General features: G+C 41.1%; 1 protein-coding gene across 1 annotated transcript in view; it reads right to left on the reverse strand.

The window, feature by feature from the left end:
• Positions 1–19608, reverse strand: part of FAM81B (family with sequence similarity 81 member B) — a 45186-nt gene extending 25578 nt beyond the window's left edge. The window contains exons 1-3 of the mRNA XM_014867671.3: positions 19520–19608; positions 16529–16593; positions 5005–5248 (exon numbers count right to left, since the gene is read on the reverse strand). Coding sequence (XP_014723157.3) covers positions 5005–5248; positions 16529–16572 — 288 coding nt within the window. The 5' untranslated portion in view covers positions 16573–16593; positions 19520–19608. The remainder of the gene's footprint in view (positions 1–5004; positions 5249–16528; positions 16594–19519) is intronic.
• Positions 19609–25185: the final 5577 nt, after the last annotated feature.

Below are 25185 nucleotides of genomic sequence, written 5' to 3' on the forward strand. Positions count from 1 at the left end.
GAATTGGTGGTAAGTTTAGAAGAAGGATCTTTCATATGGCATCAGGCAAAGCCATTTACAGATCGAATCAAAACCACAATGAAGGAATACAACTGTCATAAGCAAATCTGAATCAAACTGTTTCACATACATACAGTGAAAAAGGTTTATTGTGCTAGAATTTTTAGAGAACCTGAGAGACTGATGGCTTGAGTATGTCCAGATTTTGTCCTTGAGTATCTTTAGTCATGTCTTCATTATGTCTTGGCGTTCTGAAATAAAGCTGACTGTCCTATGCACTAGGTTGGTGGTCCCAAGAACAGTTTTTATTTTTTTGCATTCATATAAAAGCATTGTTTAAAAATTGAAAAAATGCTGCTTGTCCATAGAATAAATTTATATCTTACTTGACTTTCAAACGAATTCCAATGTAAAGTTAAGATATAAAAATAATTTGTGTTTACTCAGAAAAAAGTGAGAGCATAGGACATTCGAAAACACACATTTATGACTTGGGGAAACATTCAAGTTCAGCTGCTATATTTGAATAAGGCCTGAACTATGTTTAAACATGTTTATGAATTTTGGGGGGAAAAGAAGGATTTTTGTAGCAAATGAATTATAGAAACTTCAAAAACCATATACAGAATCTTGCCCATTTGTAAACTGGCAGGTTGAGAGAACCCAAGAGCAAATAAAGCTTTAATTGAAGACATAAAAGTGTCAAAAACACTAGCAAGAGTTTTTATGTTTTCTTTCATTTGCCTGTTGGTTTTTGCATGTCTGTGAGTCCATTTGGGCTGCTATAACAAAATACCACAGAGTGGGTAGCTTATGAACAACAGAATTTTTTTTTCTCACAGTTCTGGAGGCTGGAAGTCCAAGATCAGGGCCCCAGCATGGTCGGGTTCTGGGGAGAGCCCTCTTCTGGGTCGCAGACTGCCAGCTTCTTGCCGCGTCCTCACGCAGTGGAAGGGACTAGGCAGCTATGTGGGATCTCCTTTATAAGGACGTTAATCCCATCCCTGAGGGCTCCACCCTCATGACCTGATCACCTCCCAAAGGCCCCACCTACTAATATCATCACGTGGGGCATTAGAATTTCAACCTGTGAATTTTGGTGGGAACACAAACATTCAGACCATAGCAGTAGATGCTGTTTTGCTTTGTTTTGACAAAGAATAGTGATGAAAGGAAGCTTTCCCTGCTAAACACTAAAACATTTTATGAACAGATAACAGAGGAGATTACTTAATCTCTGAATGAAGACATTTCTTTTCTTAAAAGAAATGAGAGAAATTGCAAAGCAGTATACTGGAACATTTAACTTTATATAAAAATTGCAAAAAACATTGTAAATATAATTAAGATATAAACAACAAATGGAAAAAACATTTATAACAATTGCGATTGCTAAGGGCTGCAGTGGTGTGCTACAATCAGTATGCACCCGTACATGAGAGCCAATTCTGCATCTCTCTTCCCATCTTTGTGTTAAGTAATGTCAGCTGGTGCTTGAAATCAATCAAGATGAGAGGATTTACACCATGCAAATAGGGAAACACTATAACCAGGTTTTTATACCCAGGAAAAAAATTGATGCCGATTGTTAAACATTTACCAACATATAACTAGTTATTATCCTTAATTAATAAAAAAGCTCATCAAATCAATAAAAATTAAAAAGCGCTAAAAGCCCAAAAGATAAATTGGCAAAAGACATTAACAGATTATTGACAGAGAAAATGCAAATTGTAATAGTCACTTTTAAAAAGTGAAAAAAGAAAAAGATTTCATTTTTATCCCATCAAATTAGCAAAGATTAAAACAATAAATTATGCTGGCATAGGCACAGTGAAAAAAGCACTCTCACGTAATGCTAATTGAAGTGAAAATAGGTATAAACTTTCTGGAAACCAATTTGGCAACAGGCAACAAGAGCCTTCACAGTGTTCATACCCTGGTAATTCCACTCTTAAGTGTATATACTATGGAAAGAATCCAAATGCAGACACGTAATTATGCACAAAGACATTTCAATATTAGGGGAATAATTAAGCAAATCATGGTGCATTGACCATGCAAAGAGCTTTTAATGACATATGAAAGAGTCTGTGCTATAGTTTCCTATTAAAGATTGTGCTGATGGATGTGGTCTCAGCTTCCTAAGTGGGATGCTCGGGAAGACTAGAGCGAGATGCAGCTGAGTGTTGGTGGAGATTGCCGTGATTCAATTGTGAGGAACTTTTTCTCATGTTTTAAAATATTTTCCTAAACTGTCAAAATAATTACAATGAACAAGTATTGCTTTTATAAGTTGGGGGAAAACCCACAATAAAGCAATGTTATACAAAAAATTCTCTTTTCTTGAGTTAAAAATAAATTAATTGAAAAACTTATAATTAGCTGCCAGCTTAAAAAAATAATTTGAATATAAAAAGAAACAAGCAACTTAAATGCTGAAATTATAGTTGATTAAAAAAATTGTTTTTCATTCCTTTGAAAGACCCAAGTCAAGCCTCAGCTCACACTTGGATCTGTCTTGCAGGCTAATTTGCAAACGGACTGATCTGGTTAATGGGTTTAGGTTTTAAAAAAATACTTGAGGGGCTGGCCCAGTGGTGTAGCAATTAAGTTCCCACTCTCCGCTCCGGGCGTCCAGGGTTCACGGGTTCGGATCCTGGGCGCGGACCCACGCAGCGCTTATCAAGCCATGCTTTGGAAGGCGTCCCACATATAAAACGCAGGAAGATGGTCACAGATGTTAGCTCAGGGCCAATCTTCCTCACAAAAAAGAAATACTCGAATAGCATCCATTTCTCTATAAAGTGCTTGTTACTTTATAGTCTTAGCTATTTGCTAAAGGTAGCCTAATTGTTTCTTCTTCATAATGTTTTAACTACATTATCTACAGCAGTTAACTATTTTCTAATTCAGTTTTCTGGACTGTCAGACCAGTCCTTCTTATTTTCCCTATATACACCAAGCCCTTAACAGGATTGCAAATATTCTGAAATTTTATAGTATTTGGAATATGTTTTGGCTTTGTCTGTTTTCAGAGCTAATCTAAGATAATCAATTATTATAGGAAAAGAAGCTCTTGGCAAGATTTCTAGAGATCTGGAAACATTTTTCCCCTAGTGCTGAGTATTTTATTGGAGTATAATTAATATGTATTAAAATGTACAAAGCAAAATATATATCTAGATGGATTTTGACAAATATAATCAACCGTGTAATAACTACCCAAATCAAAGTATAGAACATTCCAGAAGCATTTTGATATTTCTGAGAATGCTATTCTCTTTTCAATTACCCAGAAGTTGTGATTCCTAAATTAGGATCTTATTTTATTTTATTTTTTTGAGTAAGATTAGCTGTGAGCTAACATCTGCAGCCAATCCTCCTCTTTTTGCTGAGGAAGACTGGCCTTGAGCTAACATCCATGCCCACCTTCCTCTACTTTATATGTGGGACACTTGCCACAGCATGGCTTCTCAAGCTGTATGTAGGTCCATGCCCGGGATCCAAACCAGTGAATCCTGGGCCACTGAAGCAGAGCACGCAAACTTAACCGCTATACCGCCAGGCCAGCCTTAATTAGGATCTTATTCTAGTGCTAGTGCTATGTGTACTTGATCTTCTCGTCATCTCAAAGGTCCTGAGCTGCTTATCTCTTGTCATTTTTATGATACTTTATGATGCCTCCAAACACCTTTGACCTCTTTGAAAAGTGGCATTGACTTTTTAGGCTCTGGCATCAATTCAATATGTGCTAAATACTCATAAAGTGCCTTTTAAAAGTTCACTAAGGTTTTTAAACTTTCCACCCTCCCTCACACACATTATGGGGTCTGCCAGATCCTACAGACAGAAAATAAATTAATAAACAGCCTTAAATACAAAGTCATGAGGAAGCCATTGTTGGGTCAATGTCATGTTTTTGATTTGTTTTTTGTCTAATCTGCTATTCTCTCTGATAGTGGAAAAGGAGGGGATTGTTGTTAATTCTCATAATTCCACAAATTTTTGGCCAGTTTCCTAAAATGTATTCTCCGGAACTTTTCCCTAAAAGTTACTACCCCAGATTCATCATGCTTATAAGCTCTTAAAAATTCTGAAAGATCTGTAGGAAAAATCTATTTATCTTGGTTTTACCAAAGCATTTTCTTTTTTGATCAGAAACTGTGTTTTTCCTTTAACATCTTAAATATCATTCATTCATCCATTCATTATCCAGGAAATACTTACAGAGTGCTGACTACCTAGCACACACTGTTGTCATTTGGTGTGGGATTTACCAGTGAACAAAACAAAGTCCCTGCCCTCATGGAGATTAAATTTTAGAAGAGGAAACAAACCATAAACAAATATAAGCCATGGTAGTTGGCGATAGGTGATATGGATAAAATAATGCAAGGTTTAAGGGGAGTGTGACTGTTGGGTTGGTAGGGGTGCTGTTTTATAGTGTGTCAAAGAAATCCTCCCCCATGAGGTGATATTTGAGCAGGGACCTGAAAGAAATGAAGAACATTTCATAGAAATATCTAGGCAAAGACAATCCAGCCAGAGTGAATAGCATGTGCAAAGTCCTGATGCCAGAACATGTTTGGTATGTTCTAGGAAGAGCTGTGAGAACAGTTTGACCAGAGTAAAGGAGAGAGGGGGAGGAGATGGGGTCAGAGAGATGGTTGGGGTCAGAGTGTGATGGGCCTATGAACCAGCATTGCCAATGCATTATGAAAACCCCTATGTGAAATGACTACATTAGTAGAATCTTGAAGATTTGGACTAAAATAAGTACCTTAGCACAATGCCTGACACAGAATAGATATTGAGTGAGTGTCTTTTTAGTGGAATTTCCTTCTACTTTTTGGCATAAATGAGTGGTTGAAATAATGAACTGTTTCCCTCTGAGGCAACTAAATTGTAACCATCTAAAGTTAATCGCAACTCATTTCTATAGTTGAAAAAGGACACTGGTGGTTGATAATCTTTGCCAACATATAGGACATAAAGAACTACCTCAATGTTTTGGCTGAGTTTTTTGACGATGCTGGTGATGGTCTGGATATGGCTTTCCAGTAGCTTCCTGGCAAGCGACTCCTCTTTTCGAAAGCCGTGGGTCCCCTGAAGACAAGCAGAGATGTCCTCCTTGATGCGGAAGGCTTGTTCAAGGAGGAAAGCTATGGTGCGCTCCTGGTTGTTCAGTCTGTCTTCTAGCTGACTCCTCGCGGGGTGTGGAATGATGGGAAGAAAAGAATGACCCCTGGTCAGGAAAAGGAAAGCACACCAGAGGCGTTACAGGAATGAACTGGAATGAACAGGAGGAGCGGAACCAGAACGTGCATCCAGACTTCTCTGCTTGTATTTTCTCCCCTGTGAAAAGTTTGGCAGGACCTTAAGTACCTGCGTGGTTAGAATCTTGGTTTATGTCTTGTCTAAGAAGCAGATCTCACTTATGCCTTGATCTGGTGGCACACATTTTTCATGTCTCCCAAGCAGAAATTGTCATATATTTTACCCACTACTCTAACAAGCCCAGTTGGATCCACATAAATTTAATACCTGATAATTCTATTTTGAGGAGAGGGCTGCCTGCTAAGCTGGAAGAAATGATGGCTCAAAGGTAAAGATTAACAAAAGAAGCCAGAAATTCCATGAAGAGTAAACAAAGTAAATTAGAAAAGGAAAAAGAGAAAAGCTAGGGCTATTTCGTATTAGGGCAGAGAAAGAGGTAAAATCCTGACGGCCCCGACTGGCATTACTCCTTCCCTTCACAGATAAGCATCTTGAAAGACAAGCTGCTTTTGTCACGTCTTTTTGTTTGTTTAATTTACTTTGCTTACTAGCAAAGTCTAGTGGCCTCGTCTCTAGAGCCATACGCCATCACTTTTGCTTCAGCCTATTCCTGAGAAGCAAGTCACTGAGTTCAGCTTACACTCCAGAGGAGGAGGATTAGATTCCACCTCTTGGAAAACGGAGTGTTAAAGAATTTGTGGACAGTTTAAAACCACCACACTGTCACAGTCCTCTAACTGGCTTCTGTCTCCACTTGTAGCTTCCCTGGTACCCCCTCCTTCCACTGCCATCAGGATAATCTTGCTGGAAAGCAAATCTGGGGTTCTTCTGAGGGGAGAATCTAGGACTTGATAAATGACCAGGTGTCTGTGGGGCTCACAGGATAGACTTTGGTCCCATGCAAAATGTTACCATCTCCCATGCTCAGGGGTCCTGCTGTACCTGTAGAGCCCTCTGGTGTGGCTCCTTCCACCACAGCACACCTCTGCTCAACTCTGGTTGGTCTTGGAGGACCCAGAGAGCTTCAGCTTCCCAGGAAAAGTGAAGTTCTCGGTGAGTGAGAGAGTCAAGGTCTAGAGTGAACAAGCTGGCTAAAGGAAATCTGCCCCAGAGGAACATGACAGCTTCCGGGAGACAGAGCGCAGAGAGAAAGGAAATGAGCTGCGCAGTTCCGCAGGAGTAAACGATCCTGGGCTCACTATGGTCCCTATGCAAATGCTGAACCAGCAAGACTACTGGCTTCCTGTCCTCCTCCATGCTAAAACTTTGGAGTACCTAGAGAGAGAAACTGTGAAAAACCCCTGAGACAGCGGGGGCTATTTTAAACTGGGGAATGTGTGGGGTGGTGTGGTGGGTGCTGTCATCTGCCACCAGCTCCCCTTTCAGGAAGGAAGGATTTATTTCCCCAACTGCTGGGAGCACTGCCAGCTGACAGACCCCAGCTGTTAGCCTGCTCTGGGAACTGCCTTGGTGAAGAGAGACACCTTGCCCAAGATCATGCCCACTTTCTGGGGCAGCTCGAGTCCAGTGCTTGGTCAATGTGTGGGTATTAGGGCCTGGCACGCTTGCTCTATCTCAGAACAACTTTGAAGGCCTGTCTCAGCTTCAGAGCTCCCTGTGGGATCAGCTGAAGTCTTCATGGGTATTGCATCACAGTGCTTTTCATCCTGCTCAATTCTGTATCCTTTCCCTCCCTTCCACAGATGTTGATCCCGGAGGACTCCATAATAAGCCTTCTGTTCACAGCAATCTCTGTCTCAGAGCCTGTTTCCTGGGCAACCCAACCTCAGCCAGGTGGCCGCTTTGGCCTGGGGCAAGAGATACGGTTGTGGGACGGTAAAATGGGGAAGAGGGACCATCGTAATTCTGCTTTTGCTTCTGCCCCTATTGCCTTGGGACAAACTGCTCTACTGTGTGAAATTTCAGACTCTGGTCTAAGTGTCCTCAAGAGTTAAATCAGGCAAGGCAGAAGTCCTGTGTTCCTAAGATGCTGAAACAATAATAACAAAATCTTGGGGAACAACTGACCTTGGGCAGTTGCTTCTACACTGTTCTACCTCCACATGCCCCAGGGGTGGGAAAGCAACTGCTCTCCTCCTGTGACTTCTGCCTGAGGAGTGAAAGGTGAAGGCCTGAGAGAAGAAGTTATTTTGTAAGAAGGGGAGTAGTTGGCTGTGGTTTTACTGTGCTGGGGTCCAGGCACCGTACGCCGCCCCACCTGCTGAGCTCATTGGCGCTGATAAGACACAATGGAGACTAGGTCTGGCTGAAATCCCCAAGGGAAAGATGAACTCACAGGCCAAAATATCAGGACACCTGAGGAGCAGAGTCTTTTCAAAAACCAGCCAACAAATAAACAATCTACTGGATTACAGATTCCTACAGAAAAGAAATACTAAAATATATGCAACAAGAAATTTTTTAAAAGGCTAATAACTATATTAAAAAAGAAGACATGGGAAGATATCAGCAAAATGAAAACAAAAAACTGGAAAACATGAAAAGTAAACAAGTTGAAATATTAGGCATAAGAAATTATAATAGTTGAAATAAAAATAAAAGGTGGGATAAATATGACAGAGGGAATAGCTGAAGAATGAATTAATGATTTGGGAGACCAGATTGAGGAAATTTACCAGACAGAAGAAGGAACGGTCACACAACTTGCAGATGTCAGGGACAGAATTTGAAACTCAAGGCTGACTCCAAAATCAAATGTTAACCTTAACTCCCGTAGATTCCTATCAGTCCAGGAGATAATAAGCAGAAGCAAGTGATTTAGTGCTACTTACGTGACCCAATAGAGTGGCAGCAGAAATGACAGACGTAAGCGTCCCCAGGCTCCATATCCACTCTTTGCTAGTTCTTTCATCCTTTCTTGGTCCTGGCCACCATCATCTCCTCTACTTTTGCCTCCTAATGAAGAGTGCATCCTCTGCACTGCAGCTAGAGTGGTCTTTCCCAAAGTGTGAAGGATAGCTCTTCCCTACTTAAAACCTTCGATAGCTTTTCCAGTGTCTGAGAGTAAAATCTTTGCTCTCCTTTTCAACCTCATTTCCTCTCACTCTTGCTGTTGTTCACTCTCACTCAACCACATAGATCTTCTTTCTGTTCCTCAAACATGCTAAGCTAGTTCTTAGCTCAGAGCCTTGGCATTTGCTGTTCCTTCTGCTCGGAATGCTCTTCCCTGCAGTCACTCCATGGCTGCCACCTTCTCCTTGTTTAGGTCTCAACTCCAATTTCCCCTTGTCAGACAAGCCTTCCCCTCAGTGACGTTCTATCATAATGCCTCATTTCATCTTCTCTATGGCATTTGTCATTACCTAAAATTATCTTCTTTACTTGTTTGTGTTTATTTCTGCCCTCCATCCCTAGAATGAAAGCTCCTCATGGGCAGGCACTCTATCTAACTTGTTCTCCACAGTGTCCCCAACACTGAGAAGAGTGCCTGACATATAGTAGGTGGTCAATAAATATTTGTCGACTGACTGATTTCTCCCGCTGGAGTGTTCCCTTAAGGTTCAATTGATAAAAAACTGGAGGAAAAAAATGGTTCCATAAAGCTACAGCTTGTTATAGCCTCAAGGTTTACAGTTCCCTCTCTTGAGTAGAATAACAGAGCCTCAGCCTGGGTGAGATTCCTCTTTCCTGTCACCTAAGCAGTTAAGGAACAAAGACGGCTTTGCTAAGGGGTTTTATTAATCAGATTCCATCTACCCACTCATTTGGCTCAAAAATGTTCTTCTGGAAAATCACTAAATGGAACCTCATATATATATAAAAACCGTTCCTCTGAAACCCCAACATGCTGACAGTGCTGCCCTGGGCTGGCTGTCTGAGTCACAGGCAGGAGGGAAGAGGATGTCAGGCCCTGCTGATGGTGACAGCAGCCTTGTGGTGGACTACAGATTTGCTTGTTATTTTCCTTGAGCTAGTGCTGCTTTCTGGCCTCTAGACAATCTGCAGCCTAGATTTGCCAGTGAAAGGGTATTTGATGTCCAGGCTTCAGTCCTATACAGACACCTGCAAATTATGCTGCAGTCCTCTCAATGGTTAGAATCTTTCTCTTAGGAGTTCCCAGTGTGGCAGATGCTATTGGTTACCTTCCTAATAGCCATTCCCCCTTCTGCCTGATTTGCTTCATCCTCCTGTCCCCTGTGTCCTCCAGTCGGGCAAGCTAATCATGGTGGTCCCATTCTTCTGGACTGAGATGCAATTGGTTTAGGTAGGAGCATGTGAAGCAATTCTGGCCACTGAGTGCAAGGGAAAACCTACTGTGGGGCTTCTGGGTTTCTTTGCCTTCAAGAAGAGCTATATAAGAAGACACTTTCCTCTTCTTTGCTAGATGTTGTTGTGTTTGTCTGTGCTTGATGCCTAGAACTGCCGAAGCCACCTCGTGATCATGAGGGAAAAGAGGAGGGCAGGCAGGAAGGATGGAAAACACCTGATGCTCGATGATGTTGTTCAGCCTCTAAATTAGCCAAGCTCTAGATTTTTAATGTGAGCTATCAACATCCTTACGTCTAAGCCATTTTGGTTGGAGTTTTTGTTATGTGCAGCTGAAAGCACTGTATCTGTATCTAGTGATTTACCGACGAAAATGTCAATTGAAAAAGAAACATGTCAGGAAATATTTGCTAAATGTTTACTCTAATCAATGCACAATCCATAATGGGTCTGTTCCTCAAGGAACCTGGTTTAATTCAGTGTTTTTCATAGAGGAACTTGCATTACTATCGTGGGGGTGGGGAAGGGAGGGAGGTTATTAAAATGCAGATTCCTTGGCTCCACCAGAGACCTACTAAATCACAATTTTGGGGAAGTCGGGGGGAAAGCAAGAATATTTATTTTAAACAAGGATTTAGGTGACTATAATGTATTCTAAAAACTGAACATCCCTGATTTATTTAAGACCGGTAATGGGAACCAGTGACTAATATAAGGCAGGATACATAATGAAGCGCTGCAGAGTGAAATACGGAATGTGAAGCTAAAGTTATGTAGGCATTCAGAAGCAGCTTGCCAAGTCGGAAGGCAAGAGAGACTGAGGACAGAACATAGGTTCTACCACTTCCTGAACAAGTGTTTCAGTTCATTCATATTTAAACAGGGCTCACAGGGCCTCCTTTGCTGTGTGGCTGTAGGTTCTGAGACAACATGTGAGAAGCATGTGGTAGGAGGCAGTGAAACCAACGCCACGCAGCTGCCCTCCGGCCCAGGGTTCCGAGGGGCCCATGTGCATTCACTCTTTGGGTGTGCTGTTGGCTGGTGTCAAGACTGTATCCAGAAAGAACATGAGCAAGCAGACCTAGGCCAGCAGAGGGACCAGTGGAACAGGGCTGCCGCCACTGCTCAGATGCCAGTCTGCGGCCATGCCTGTCATGGCCTCAATGTTGTTGCTATTTGGCACATTGAAGGAAGCCTCTAAGGAGGGCAGCACCTGGTGCTATGGGATGTATTTGCCTGCAACCATGGGGACACTAAGTGACTTATATAAATGCTGGACTGTAGATATTTCTCTTTTTTTGGCTTTTAAAGTTTAATTTTAAAAGCTATTTTATATTTAAGGAGAGAGTGTGTTCCTTTTTGAAATTTCTTTTCATGTGTAAGATTTACTATTGGAGTATTATTATTACTGTTTACTGATGATGCTTAACGAAGCACCAAATGATGCTTTGCTTAGTTCTACTTGCATGATTTCTACATGATAAACATGGAGCTTATATTTTTTTCCTATTTCCATTGCCATAAGGAAAGAATATTGTTTTCCAATTGACCTTTCTAAGTTAACAAGTGGAAGAACACACATGTGAACATTCTCAGTCTTCTAAGAGAAATTCCTGACGATACGATTGTTCAAATTATGAGCTCATCCAAAAGGTTAAAACAGATGCCTTTCACTAGCAGCAAGATGTGTCTGCCCTGATTCTTTTAGTGAAGTAAAAACACTCACTGCTTTATTAGCATCTGATATCAGTGGGACTTATATCTAAATTTAACCGCGAAAGGAAAGAAATAACTGAATATTCCAGACTAGTTCAGATGGAGTTACTAACCATAGGAGAAAGAATTCCTAGGGGGCCTTTTCAGAGAGATATTTGTGCTTTACGTAAACCATTGATCATGTAGCTGGAAACTGAATCTGAACAGATTTTCCACAAACTCTGAGTTCTATTTCTCTGCAGTTGGGTGTGACTTACACCAGCTGTGCTGTCGCTGGCAGATGCATCGGTACAGAGTGACTCTCACTTCTCGGCTTGCTCTGTTCTTGTGAATAGAGCACTAAATTTACTTAGGAGATTCTGGTAACCGTTTTGGCAAGCTGTAATACTCAAGAGATAAAAATTTAAACCTTTCTCTAGAACACAAAAAGGCATAACTGAAAAGAATTTTCATTTTTGTGATATCCTTTATATGACCAGTTACATTCTCATTGCACAGAGTCCTGAGGAAAAGAAAAATGAAGTGAAATTTTAAAGAACATTTTGATGCCTCACAAGAATAATCTGTGAGTGTGTGGGGGAGCCATGAAATTGAAAATACGTTTTCTATGGTTTCCCCTTTGCTTGTTTATAACCACACTGGCTGATGGATTGGGTAGCTGTCGAAGCCTCCATGGCTGAGTTTTTATGTAGGGCTGAATGCTTTGGGGGGGGGGTAGGCAATTCGAGTTTTGGCGGGCACAATCCAGGAAGAAGCAGACCAAGGCCAATGGGGTTGGGCCTGCACGGGCTCTGCACGGAGGAGCCTGGAAAGAGAGGCCTCCAAATAGCAACACAGCCAAGAAAAGACTGGAGAAAGAGACTGATTACAGTGAAAAGTTGTGTACTATATGAGGCAAACTCTTCACGTTCAGTATTGTTTGCAATAAAATCACAGAATTAAGGGTGTACCTGTTGTGATGCTTTCTCATGGAGGCATTCGGGTTGGCAAGTGTTCCAGAGTCCCTGTGTGAATGAGGGCATGGTGGACGTCTGGGTTACACTCACAGGTCAAATGTATATAAACTGCAGCAGCAAATTGTTTTGACGATATTTGGAGTTCCCACAGCGTTTTGTATCACTTTCCCATATTACTTTGCTATTTTGAGGGGTGTGTGTGGTACTTACGTAAGTCTCCAGGGAAAAGAACACTGTACTTGGAGTTAGAAGACCTGGGTTCAAGTTCTGCCTCCACCACTTACTGCCTTTGACCTCTCTTAGGAGGAGAGAGGAGAGAGCTCCTTCTCTGTCCTATGGAGACAGTGACTCCTGCCCTACCCAGCTGGCTACAAGTTATCAATTGTAATGTACCTGAAGTGCTTTGTAATGTCTGCAAGTGTCATAAACATGTGTTGTTATAATTATTAGTACTTATTAGATGGTGTTATGGGCTGAATTGTGTCTCCCCCCAAAAAAAGATATGTTGAAGCCCTAACCCCTGGTACGTCAGAACGTGACCTTATTTGGAAATAGGGTCATTGCAGATGTAGTTAAGATGAGTCATACTAGAGTAGGGTGGGCCCCTGATCCAATCTGACTGGTGTCCTTATAAGAAGATGGCCATGTGAAGACAGACACAGAGGAAGAATACCACGCAAAGATGAAGGCAGAGATTGGAGTGATGCATCTACAAGCCAAGGAATGCTCGGGATTGTCGGCTGTCACCACAAGCTGGAGGACGGGTATGAAACAGATTCCCTCAGAGCTCTCGAAAGGAACCAACCCTGCTGACAACTTGATTTCAGACTTCAAACCTCCAGAATCGTGAGACAATAGATTTCTGTCGTTTTAGGCCGCCCCATCCGTGGGGCTGTGTTATGGCAGCCCTAGCAGACTAATGTAGATGATAAATCATCTGAAGGGAGTTGTTAGCCCAGGAGAAATGCAAGGAACTTATTATTATACTCTCTTATTTCTCTATAGGCCTATAGTCAACATATCACTTTCATAAACATTATTTCATTTCATTCCCACAACTACCACGTAGCATAAGCGAAATTTTTCTCAATGTAGGTAGAAACTGAAGCCTGGAAATTATAAGAAACTCAGTTGGGCAACATTTTAACCTGCCTCTCTAACTCTTTTTCCTACATCACAGCAGCTTTGTTTAGACCAATTAATAACTCTTCCTGTTATATTTGTGTTTTTCTCAGAGAGATAAGATGTATTTATTCCTCCGCTTTTAGACATATAACTTGCTCCCAACATTATGTCATTTTTCACCCTAGTTACTTTTGCTCTGCTTGGCTCACATCTCTTCTTGGAGTCCTAAGGGTCCTCTTTGAGGCCCAGAAGTTGGAGGTGCTCCCCCTCTGCTCTAGAGAACTGAGACCAGGCTCAGCCTGACCTCAGCATGATTCTCACTCTGGGCAGAAACTCTTAGGCGTGGCATGAATCCAGAGAGCTTTCACAGCGAATATGGTCAGTGGGCCAGGGAGAAGGTCTGCCAGTTAATAAGAACTTGGGACCAACTGGAGTGGCCCATGTATCCCCTTCTTCATAAGCCATGCAGACTGTTTTGAGGTTTCTTACACACAGACAGCCCTGGGACTCAGGCTGCTCATCATCCACCACTTAAAATCCCACCCCAATTTATAGGAGGTGGAGATTGCCTTGAGAAGACATTTTCTTTTTCTCAAGGTCACATAGCTGATTAGAGGCAGATTCAAGCGTAGACCAGAGATGCCTGGCCTCCACACAGTGCTCCTTCCACGAGCAGGAGAAAAAGAAGAAAAAGAAAAAAGGCTTTGGTGCTTTTCTGCACAATTAAGCTTGAATGAGCCCTGGATACACTGTCACAAAATCAGTGGATGTCTGCTCATCATGAATCAATGAACACATGTGGAAATCAGAATTATTTACTGCCTTTAATATAATGTCACCATAATTGTCCTATAAATGATTGCAAGCATTCCGCCTTCCCCTGCTCCATGGATTATTAATATGGCCTAACATTTAACAAGTACTAATAATGCGTGGGTGTTGTTCCAACTGCCTGAGGCTGAGAAGGTCCTGTAAATACTCAGTCTGTCTGTCTTTTTAACATGTGTATCTCTAGTCAAACCTTGTTCATAGGATAGGCTTTATCTCTTTTGTTGCTGGATTTTTACTTTTTTGGTGGTTGTTATTATTTGTTTTTAGTGTTACCTATCAATATATCCATGTAGATTTATAAGGCAGAACCACTGGGAATATGTAATATATATACAGGCAATTTAATGAGTTGATAGTGACTTTTACTTGTATAAGTACTCTATTTGTATATCAGTAAATTTGTTCCCACTCAATGTGTCTTATGACTGGAGGATCAAGGTATTTTAAAAATCATTGTTTATTTATGTTTATTTTATTGGATTCAACATGTCAGTTAAAAATATCTGCATTGATGATTGAAATGCCCAAATGCCATTTGCTTTTCTAGTTAATCAGCTACCCAGGAGTCTGCTGCTATCTAAGCAGAGCCCTAAAGATTCAACTGTTCCACCATTGTTCTCCATTAAATATGTCAACTGCGGTTCCTCAGGAAAGAACATTCAATGCACCATGACAGGCTACCGTAGGGGTATCAAAACCCATAAGGCCATAGAGTCCCTGCCTTTAGGGAGTTTGCAGCCTGTTCTGGGAGATTAGAGGGGAGAGACCAAAAGAAAACCAACCATCTCAGGTGGTACCTAGAAAGCTCTAGATATATGGCTTAGACAGTAAGAGAAGAGATGTGGGGGAGATCAATAGAGATGAATGTTGGGGCCAGATAATTTTCTTCATGCTTTTGCTTTGAATTATAGACTATTTCTTCCCCTTTGTCTTAATTTTACTTTCTCTGGAATCCAAGAAATGGCAAAAATTTCCTTAGATTTCTTTTTAAGTTTGTTGTCATCTTCTGGGAATTTGTTCTCTCATCTCCTGGAATGTAGGTCACCATCCTGGGCTAAAGAAATCCACTTGGGTTCATATTGGAATTCAACAGATCAGAAAAATGATTTCTGTTTTCCATTTATCATGTGGAGAGTCAGGTGGGAACAGGTCCCCCTCTTCTCCTTGGATGGCAATATCCATTTATGTATATCCATTTATGATAATTATTTTTGTGCATACGACACTCATTGCCCTTAACACAGAAGAAGTGTGTCATCTATCCAAATGTCATATTTTTAAACAGTTTGGTTCCATCGTTCCAAACCTTGTTTGGTTCCATTTTCTCTAAATTATGGCCTCATTGCCATGTAAGCAAATACAAGTTATGGGCAGCATGAAAAGAGGGGCCAAAATACTGTGGTTGAATTATTTGGAATGTATTAAATTCAATTGGCTAAGGAACAGGGAAATTCTTAATTGTGAACCTATTGCAATAAAAATCAGTGGATTTTAATATTTTATCATCTTCATTGTTAAAGGTTCTTTTGAAAAAATGAAAATTCAGTATTTAGATTTTTCTCTTTACATTGAGTCTTTTCATTTGTTTGGTCATTTTTCTTCTGTGGTCTTGGTGTGTTATTTAGGATCAGAATTATTTTAAAGCTGCAGTGGGTCCTAGAGAGCTTCTGGTCCAACCTCTTCATTTGGCAAATGAAAGTTAACAAAAATCCAGGGACATATGGAACTGACTGAGGTCACACAGAAAATTAGTGGAAGGGCTGAGAGTAAATTTGAAGTGTCCTGAAAACATTAATGGGCACATCAGACACATGACACATGGAATAGAAACTCAAATTAACATGCATTGCCTCTGTGATCCAACCTTTGCAAACTGGAATTCTCGGATCTTTTGGACAATGGGCACGTCTCAATTCTATGCTATATTTCCAATTCCCCAGAGTTGTCCCTCTTTTGTAGACCCTCCCCTGATAAGCTTCAGGGGTGGCACTACAACAACAGAAAAAAATTTTCTCATGATTAGTTTATTTAAAAATGTCCTGAGTTTTTATCTTGAAATGTTAACGTATTTATTTGGTTTATTTTGAAAGTCATAGTTAGCTACATCTGGTCTTGTCATATGTCATTCATTGTCTATGTTGTATTATTTTATTCGTAAATCTACAGGAACCTATGGAGGTTGTTTACAGAGGAGGTGATAACATTGGCTTGCTCCGTCAATCAGAAAGGAATAGGATAGAGAGGTTCATCTTTCTGAGATGGTTTAATACAGTCTGTCTGAAAGTAGAAAATTAGTTTGGAGGAACTCAAAGATCTCATTCAGGCACTTTAATGTGTAACCCAACCATTAAATACAGTAAATAGTTAAAACTGGTTGTAATTTACAGACTTACTTGTCAACATATTCAACTAGATCTGTAGAATTCTTGGTTGACATTTTGGCTGGAGAGACTCTTACCTAAAACAGAGGTCATGGGTTTAAAATGTATCATCAGCTATTTTATAGGGAAATCTTATCTATCTTATCCTATAGAAATATTTTAATTTGAAACAAAATATTTACTATAGATCATAGACCATGAGCCCAGTTAACCATGCACATGCTCCATTTGTATTGCTAGAGACTAAAACAAAAATCAAATTCTGGGAAGATACTAGAGAGTTGCAGTTCATAGATTTGGTATAAAGTCAGGAGAAACTTTTTGGAAAAGTCAAAGCCACAGATTATTCTTAGATAATTCTTTAATGAACTATCCAAAGATTATTGGCTGAGTCACTAAAGAAGTCCTCACAGAGTGAATTATTCCTGACATGCTGAATTCCAAGAGAAATCAGCTAATTTTCAAAAACAAAGCCAAGACTAGAAAACTAGTCTATCCAGGTAATTTTGTTTTCTAAGAAACCTGGATGTCAGATTATTATAGTCAATGAGAAATAAAAGTACAGAGCTCAGTTCTGTACATAATTTACTAGTATTAAACATAGCTGGCTATATGAACACTTAACTAGTTCAATAAAACGGTACTACTAGAAAGTTCTATTTGCATGAACGTTCATAATTTTGCAGTATTTCTAGGAGGAAAGAGGATACCAAATGTACTCACTCTTTTGCATATGCTGAAACTGCTTTAAACTCGAATGTTCTTTTATTTTTAAGTTTAAAAACAGGACACAGATTTATCGCCATTTTAAGAGTGTGTCACTGAACTGGATCAAAAGAGAGAGAGTATGAGTGGTATTCTACCTCAGTTTAAAACTTAAGCAAAATACGTTCCTAGGATATTTTTTCTTGGTTTATGTTATCATATACTGTAATGGTGAGCAGAATATGTTAAGACCCACATGCAAATGGTTAAGGAACTATCGTTCTTACTTCTTAATTTAGGGCCTAAGAAACTTAATTGGAAACCACTCTCCTTTGATAAAACTTAAAAAGGAAAGTCCATTATCAAGGAAGCTAATACAGAACACCTGGCAATAGTCAGGCTCTCCTGCTGGGGCCCCTTGGTGGGGGGCAACTAGAACAGGCCCCAGGCTGCTTAGGATGGAGCTAGTGAGTTGCCATGATAACGCTTTAGACCTCTTGCCATAGGGCTGAGTGGGGTCTGCAATGGTCCTGATGCTCTGAAGACAGGTCGTCCTCTAAAGAGCGGATACACTGGTCCACCAGGCACCCAGGTGTCTGTGTTAGGAAACCATCCTAACTCCGTGAGGAATGTGATTGGCCTTCTGGCCTGGTTTGTGATTTCACTCCAGTTTCCAGCTCCTCACCTCCTTAATGCCAGCTCTTTTCTTCTTGCATCTCCACCGTTAGCCCTGCCTGTGGGAGTCTGTTTGTGGCATTTCCTCAGCAATTGGGTGGTCCCTGGCCTTATTGGTTTGGCACCTAGTAACCCTTTGTAAGTATTCGTGGAATGAAAGAAATGCGAATATTGTCTCCAAGGACCTGAAATTACTGGGTTATTGTCTTCTTTTCTCCTTCTCGAGTGAAAAATTGGACTTCTCTATTGTTTTATTTTTATCAATTTTAAAATCTTATTTGGAAGATCCTAAATAGCATCTTCTCAAAAACACACCTACAACTCACATACTTTTAAAGTGACAAATGTTACTTTGCAGGTTTAACACCTGACGATGGAGGAAAATTTGGAAAAACATAGAAAAGTCAAAGATACAGAAAAATAATTCCACTTAAAATTCTACTATCTAGAGCAAAAGCCGTTAACATTGTGGCACATTTATTTCCTCTTTCTATGCATTTTTTTATGTATTTAGGACAGTATTTAAATTTTTATATCTTTGCTAATTGAGTATAGTAATATTCAATATAGGAGTCAGCTCTGTTTCTACAAGCTAGAACATAATTATATAAAAATTCTCACAAACAGCTTGGTGGTTATTATGGGACTTTTTACATGTATCAGTTTTCACCTGTTTCATAATAACACATTAAAATGTTATGACCCTTTATGGCTTAATGGCCTATAAAATACCTTCATGTATATGATGTGATTTCATTCTTCCAACAGTCCTGTGAGGTGGGAATCACCACCTTGTGGATAACATTAATTACCTTAAGTAACTGAAGTCCTTCTTTGTTACAGAAAGAATTTAAGATGATTATTTTTATAGGTGAGGAATCTGAAGATCAGAGAAGTAACGGATTTGCTCAAGATCATAAAGAAGATGATAATAATTATATTACAGCTATTGACTGAGCCCTTCTTTCCTGCTAAGCCCTTTATCTTACTGGCTGATTCAAACCTCACATCTCTGTATGATAGGCCTAATTAGCCCATTTCACAGAAGAGGAAACAGAGAGGTTAAGTAATTGCTGAAAGTCACACAGTTAGTGTGTGGTAGAGCCAATAGACAGCAAAAATCAGTGCTGGATATTACGCTAGCTTCCCAGTGCTCCTTCCACCACAAAGGCCCCATCTGCTGGTCAGGTCTTACGAGAATACAAAGCGAAGACTACAGACACTGCTTCTTGAATGTTGTCATTAATGGGGAAGATATGACAAGTACTAATAAAAAAAAATTCTATTTAGCTATTCTCTTTCTCATGTTAGAGATAGTCTCCACATTGAGTTTATCATAGTTCCTTTTGAATCTTCATAAAAAAATTATTAAATTTTTGTTAATTTTTAGCTCGATGTATTGAAAGTCAGTCCAATGAATGTGTTCATAAATTGAGACCCTTTTTCTTTGCAGCCTGGGCTGGCATCAGTCACTTTGTCAAAGCAGAACAAACAGGAAACGTGAGTAGAGTGAAAAGAAAAACAACTCTTCCAGGACTCCTTAGAACTCTCTAAGCAACACTAGGCTTTAAAGAAGCTGAGCGAAATACTCTATTTTGAATATGAATATCTAAAAGTACTTGCTTTCTTTTCTTGGTCACTGGCTGAGCCAGGAAGGGGGCCATCAGGTTCATCTGGCTGTTCCTCGGCAGTCGGGGAGGCACTTTTGTTTACATCCGTATCTAGGCAACCAGAATGCTGAATCAGATCAGGAACTAGGCAGGGCACATGAATTTTTGCAGTGGTGGTAAATTTACTTTTTCATTGAGGGCAGTTTTTGTACATATGGTGAAGTTTAAAGGGAAGCTTCCAATTGTTTTCCACTTCCTCTCTTCCCTCCTTCCCTACCCCAATTCTCTCCCAGGCCTCCATCACATCTGTAGTCAGCTAGAAGAGATTATCATCACAAATGCTTCAGGTACTTCCATTAGACACTTAGGAAACTTTGTTGAGATGTGCTCATTTAGATCAAACTGTTCCATAACAATAGGGAATAATTTCTCACCCTGTTGTGCCCAAACTATCCAGGGGTCTTCTTCGAGATTTATTACGGTGTTATATGTAATAAGAAATATAAGTAAGATAGTAAAGTATGAGAAATTTAGACACCTTGAGTAATCCATGAGATAAATACCTGAACTCATGTTGCTCAATTTTCTGGCTTTATTTTCTGTTGACTTGATTTTTTGAAAGGAAACAGAGATTTATTTTTTTTCTCTCTTACAAAGCCAAAATACTAAATAAACTCAATTGCATCCTGACTAAAGTCTTCATGTTTCTGGGGCTTCTTCTTTGGGTGGCTCATGAGCATTGTGACTGCAGGAAGGAACTGTGATGTCAATGGGGTTGGCCCTCACATTTTAAGTCTTTAAAGTCACTAGGATTTAGCAGCTTCAAGGGTTTTTCTTAATGCTCATTCTCGTAAAAATCAGTAGGTCCTTTGCCTCTTTGTCTCATCGGGTGGGGACTGGTTATTTTTAATCTGATGTTTCACACCCTTCCTCAGATTTCACCTTCACAATTTGTTAAGAGACCAGTTTCCATCAAATTAGACAAAGAAAACGGAGTGCCACAGTCCTCCCAGATTTTCCTGGAGCTATGCTAGTTAAGGAAGCTGACTCTTCCAGGCCACTAGGGGGAGTGTCACCAACCACACAGCAATGACAGGTGAGGGGGCTCAGGGCTTTAAATAAAGGAAAATATTGACCTTTGGCTTGGGAGAGGAAATTTCGTCCAGTTAGTCGGCTTGTTTCAAAAATATGTGGATTGTTTCATCTCTGAAATATTTTTCTGAGTTTTGAAATAGGAATTTGCTTATTTTGCTACTACTACTTGGCCCTCCATATACAGAAATGATACTATCAGCTGAGTTATTTTTTTGTTTTTTTACTTTTCAAATTATGGTCCTGAGTTTGCCTTGCTCTGAGGATACACAATGTCAGGATACTGAGGGACTAATTTCGATTGCACAGATAAATACCACCTCTGATTTTTGGCTTCAATGATATGTATTCCAGTGCTAAACTAAGCCCTTAAAACATAGAGATACATTATTTCATGGCTTGTAAGCAGTCCAAAAGGTTGGTTACACTAAATGTCATTTTATCGGGTGCCAAGGGAGCCTGACACGCCAGTGACTGAGAGCAGGTGGCTGTGGATGTTCAGAGAGTTGGTTAGGACTCGACTCCTCAACCTACTGGCTATTTACTTTGGGCAAAATTACCTCTCCTCTTCAAGCCTCAGTTTTCTCATCTGTAAAAGGAGCTAATAATATCGATCTCATAAGCTGGTCGAAAGGATTAAATGCTATAATACTCTTAAAATGCTCAGCTGAGTGCCAGGCTGGGAATCCACTAAGAGGTAGCAGTTATTTCATAAAGTGGCAATTATCCAAGAAATAGATACAGAGTCTGTGTGAGAAAGGAAAACTGGATTTGACCTTGCTAAACAACTTTTTGTGATTCTTTCTCTCCTTAAATTCAGCTTCTTATCCATAGGATTTGGCTAGAAAAGTGGGCCCTAAGGAAATGAGGGTCTAATTTTCTTGTTCTCTATCTGGCTGCGTGGTTTTTAATATAACAGTACATATAACGTACATGTACCATTGACTTCCCACCTGCCCAAACGTCTATGTAAAATCCTTCCCGGAAGTCACTGCTCTTCAAGGATCACTCCTAACCCAGCACTGCCAAGACTATTGCCTCACACAAACGAATAATATTCAGTTTCGATCTTAAAACAACATCATATTCTGATGTTGCTTTAAATATAGGCATAAAGAAATAATCGTGAGTGGGTGGTCAGTGAAGGGGGTTGGTTGGTGTTGATGGTCAGCCAAGACAGAGCTGCTGTCTGTTGTGCACTATCCAACCCTAGGGGGCGCCATTCACACATTAATACTGTAGCTTTTCATATTTGTTACAACAATTTTTTAGGCTTTTGTTAAGAAGATATCTTATTCTAACAAGGTAAGTATATCAGGACAGTTTTCTGACAAGTGGAAGTAAAGGGTCTTGAGGAAGGCGTGCCTGTTTCTAACTCACACAGAGTGTATATGGGCCAGTGGCAGCCCCCACCCTGGGCGTCTGCTGAGTGCCATGTCCTCAGTTAACGGGCTTCAACCAGCCCTGGGCCACAACAGCCAGTAGTCTAGGCAGAGTGTCCTCCTTCACTTCATTTTCTTTTCCTTACCTCCCACCTGTCATCCCTAGTGGCCTTAGGCCATCCTTCTGGAAAGACCTCATTGGGACCCCATGAGTTTTGCACCTTTCCTTGTGCTATTCTAGCCTTACCTGCTCTAGTCTTTAAGTAATCCGTGATGTGTTTAGAACTTAACATTTTAGAAGGTATTCCTCATGTTCCACTTCGTGATTCTTCTGAGGAAGCCAGTGCAGATACGAATATCCCGATTTTATAGATAAAATACAAGGAGGTTCAGAGGGTTCAGTGACTCACATAAGTGGATGGTGAACCTCTGACTGACCAGACTCCAAGTCTTCTGACCCTTGGCCTTGTCCACCAGCCTCCTGGGATGCATCATGCCGAATTCTGCTAAGTTGTGAGTGTTTGACTTCCATTCTAAAGGGGAGCTCATTGCTAAGTGGGTCATTAAGGCTCCCTGGCAATTATATTACATTTCCTTAGTCCATTGCTCTGCTACTGTCCTAATTGACTCCCTGACCTTTTATTCTGACCTCCACTGCCATCACTTCCTCTCTCGCCCTATCTCTCAGCTCATGATCTTTCCTTTCCATTTCACCAAGAAAATTAAGTAATCAGAAGGGAATTTTGATGAGGCCACCCACTATATCTATAAACTTATGTGCTTCTGTCTGTAAATTCTGCCTCCTCCTCCTGTTTCAGCAGATGAGCCACCTGGGCACCTCATTCAGGTCCATCTGCTGTTGACCTTAGGTGGCACTCCTGCTCACTTATTCAAGGACCCCTCTTCCCTCTTCACTAGATCATTGCTATCAGCATACAAACATACTTTTTTCTTCTATCCCCCTTAAAACAAATAAACAATCTTCTTTTGATGCTGTATACCTTTTCAGCTACTACTTATTTTTTCCTTTTCTGCACAGGAAAACTCTCTGAAAGTGTTGTTTTTTACTTTCTCTTTCCAGTTTCTCTCTTTGCTATGGTCTGAATTGTGCCCACTCTCCCCGCCCCCCCCCCCCGATTCATATGTTGAAGGCTTAACCCCAAATGGGACTGTATTTGAAGACAGGGTCTCTAGGAGGTAATCAAGGTTGAATGAGGTCATAGGGTGGGGTCCTAATCTGTTAGGATTTGTGGCCTTATGAGAAGAGAAAGTGATCTCATTCTCTTTCTGTCTCTGCACACACGCACTGTGTGAGGACACAGGGAGAAGGCAGCTGACTGCAGGCCAGGAAGAGGGTCCCCACCAGGAACCGAATCTGTTGGCACCTTGATCTTGGATTTCTCAGCCTCCAGAATTGTGAGAAGTAAGTTTCTGTTGTTTAAGTCACACAGACTATGGTCTTTTGTTTTAGCAGCCCGAGCAGACTAAGACACACTTGAATCACTAAAATCAGGCTTTCTGTCCCTCGCACCTTCCACTAAAACTGCTCTTGTCAAGGTCCCCTCTGGTCTCTCTGTTGCTAAATCCAGTGGTCGATTCTCAGTCCTCCTCTTACTTGCCCATCAGCAGTGTTTGCCGGAGTTGAGAGCTGTCTTCTTGAAATTCGTCCCTAGGCTCCCACGGCAACCTGTCTCCTATGGCCCTGCTATTCCTTTTCGTGGGCTTCTCATTCATCTCCCCGGCCTCTGAGCAGATCATCAGTCATCTCGGTTTGCTCAGAACTTTCCTGAAAGTCCCGTGTCTTGGGACCCCTCAGCCCTGGGCAAACCAGAAGAGTTGGTCACCCCACCTCGGAGTGTTCGAGTGCCCCAGAGCTCAGTCCTTGCACTTCTACACTCGCTACCTTGATGATCTTACCCAGTCTCAGGGTTATAAGCTGATGATCCCCCAAATCCCTTTCCCCCCCAAACTACTCCCTATGCAGCCTTCCCCTTTGCAGGAAATGGCAACAACCTTCTACCAGGTGCGCGGGCCCCAAACCTTGGGATTCTCCTTCACTCCTCTTTTCCTCTCATACACGACCTGTTTGCCTGACCTGCAAAATAGACCCCGAATGGGTCACTTCTCACCACCTCCTCTGCTGCCATACTGGTCCAAGCCCCCACTGTTTCTCCCTTGGATTATTGCAATGGCTTTCTAAAACCAATCTCACTTCTGTCAAATTTGCCCCTCATCAGTTATTCTCAACAAACCAGCCAGTGATGTTGTCAAAGTTAAGACTGACCATGAAACTCATCCACTCAAAATCCTTCAGTAGTTTTCCATCTTGTAAAGGATGAAATCTTTCTAATATCTACAAAAGCTTTCTGAGGCCTAGGTGATAGGGTCCTCCCATAGCCATCTGACCTTATCTCCTATGTCTCTTTCCCTTGTTTATTCTCCTCCAGCTCCAGTGGCCACCTTGGTACTCCTTGAACACACTGGCAGGCTCTTGCCTCAGGGCCTTTGATCTAACTATTGCCTCTACTTAAATGCACCTTCCCTGCATATTCCCTCTGCTCATCTCTTCCTTCCTTCTGGTCTTTATTCATTTTTCTTTTTTTTTGAGGAAGATTAGCCCTGAGCTAACTGCTGCCAATCCTCCTCTTTTTGCTGAGGAAGACTGGCCCTGAGCTAACATCCATGCCCATCTTTCTCTACTTTATATGTGGGACGCCTACCACAGCATGGCTTGCCAAGTGGTGCCATGTCCGCACCTGGGATCCAAACCGGCGAACCCCGGGCCGCCGAAGTGGAACATGTGCACTTAACCACTGCGCCACCAGGCTGGCCCCTCCAGCCTTTATTCAAATGTGACATTCTCTGAGAGGTGTCCCTGGCTATGTAAAATCACAGTTTGCTCTTATGTACACACACTTCCTATGACTATTTTATGCTGTGTTTCTCCCTTGGCATTTATCTATCTCATATACATTTTACTTTTGTTAATTGTTTCCCCTGTTAGAATCTAAGCTCCATAAGGGCAGAAATTTTTGTCTCTTTTGTTCCTTGTTTGGCCCCAGTGCCTAGAACAGCGTTCGACACATGGTAAGTGCTCAATAAATATTTGTTAAATGAATGAATAAATGAAGTCCATGAAGATGTGTGGACAAAATTCTACAGGGGAGTCTGGAAGTACAGGTGACTTCTCTCTGGGGTTAGGTGG

This window comes from Equus asinus, chromosome 9 (assembly GCF_041296235.1).
Source record: "Equus asinus isolate D_3611 breed Donkey chromosome 9, EquAss-T2T_v2, whole genome shotgun sequence".
In the NCBI taxonomy this organism is placed as follows: domain Eukaryota; kingdom Metazoa; phylum Chordata; class Mammalia; order Perissodactyla; family Equidae; genus Equus; species Equus asinus.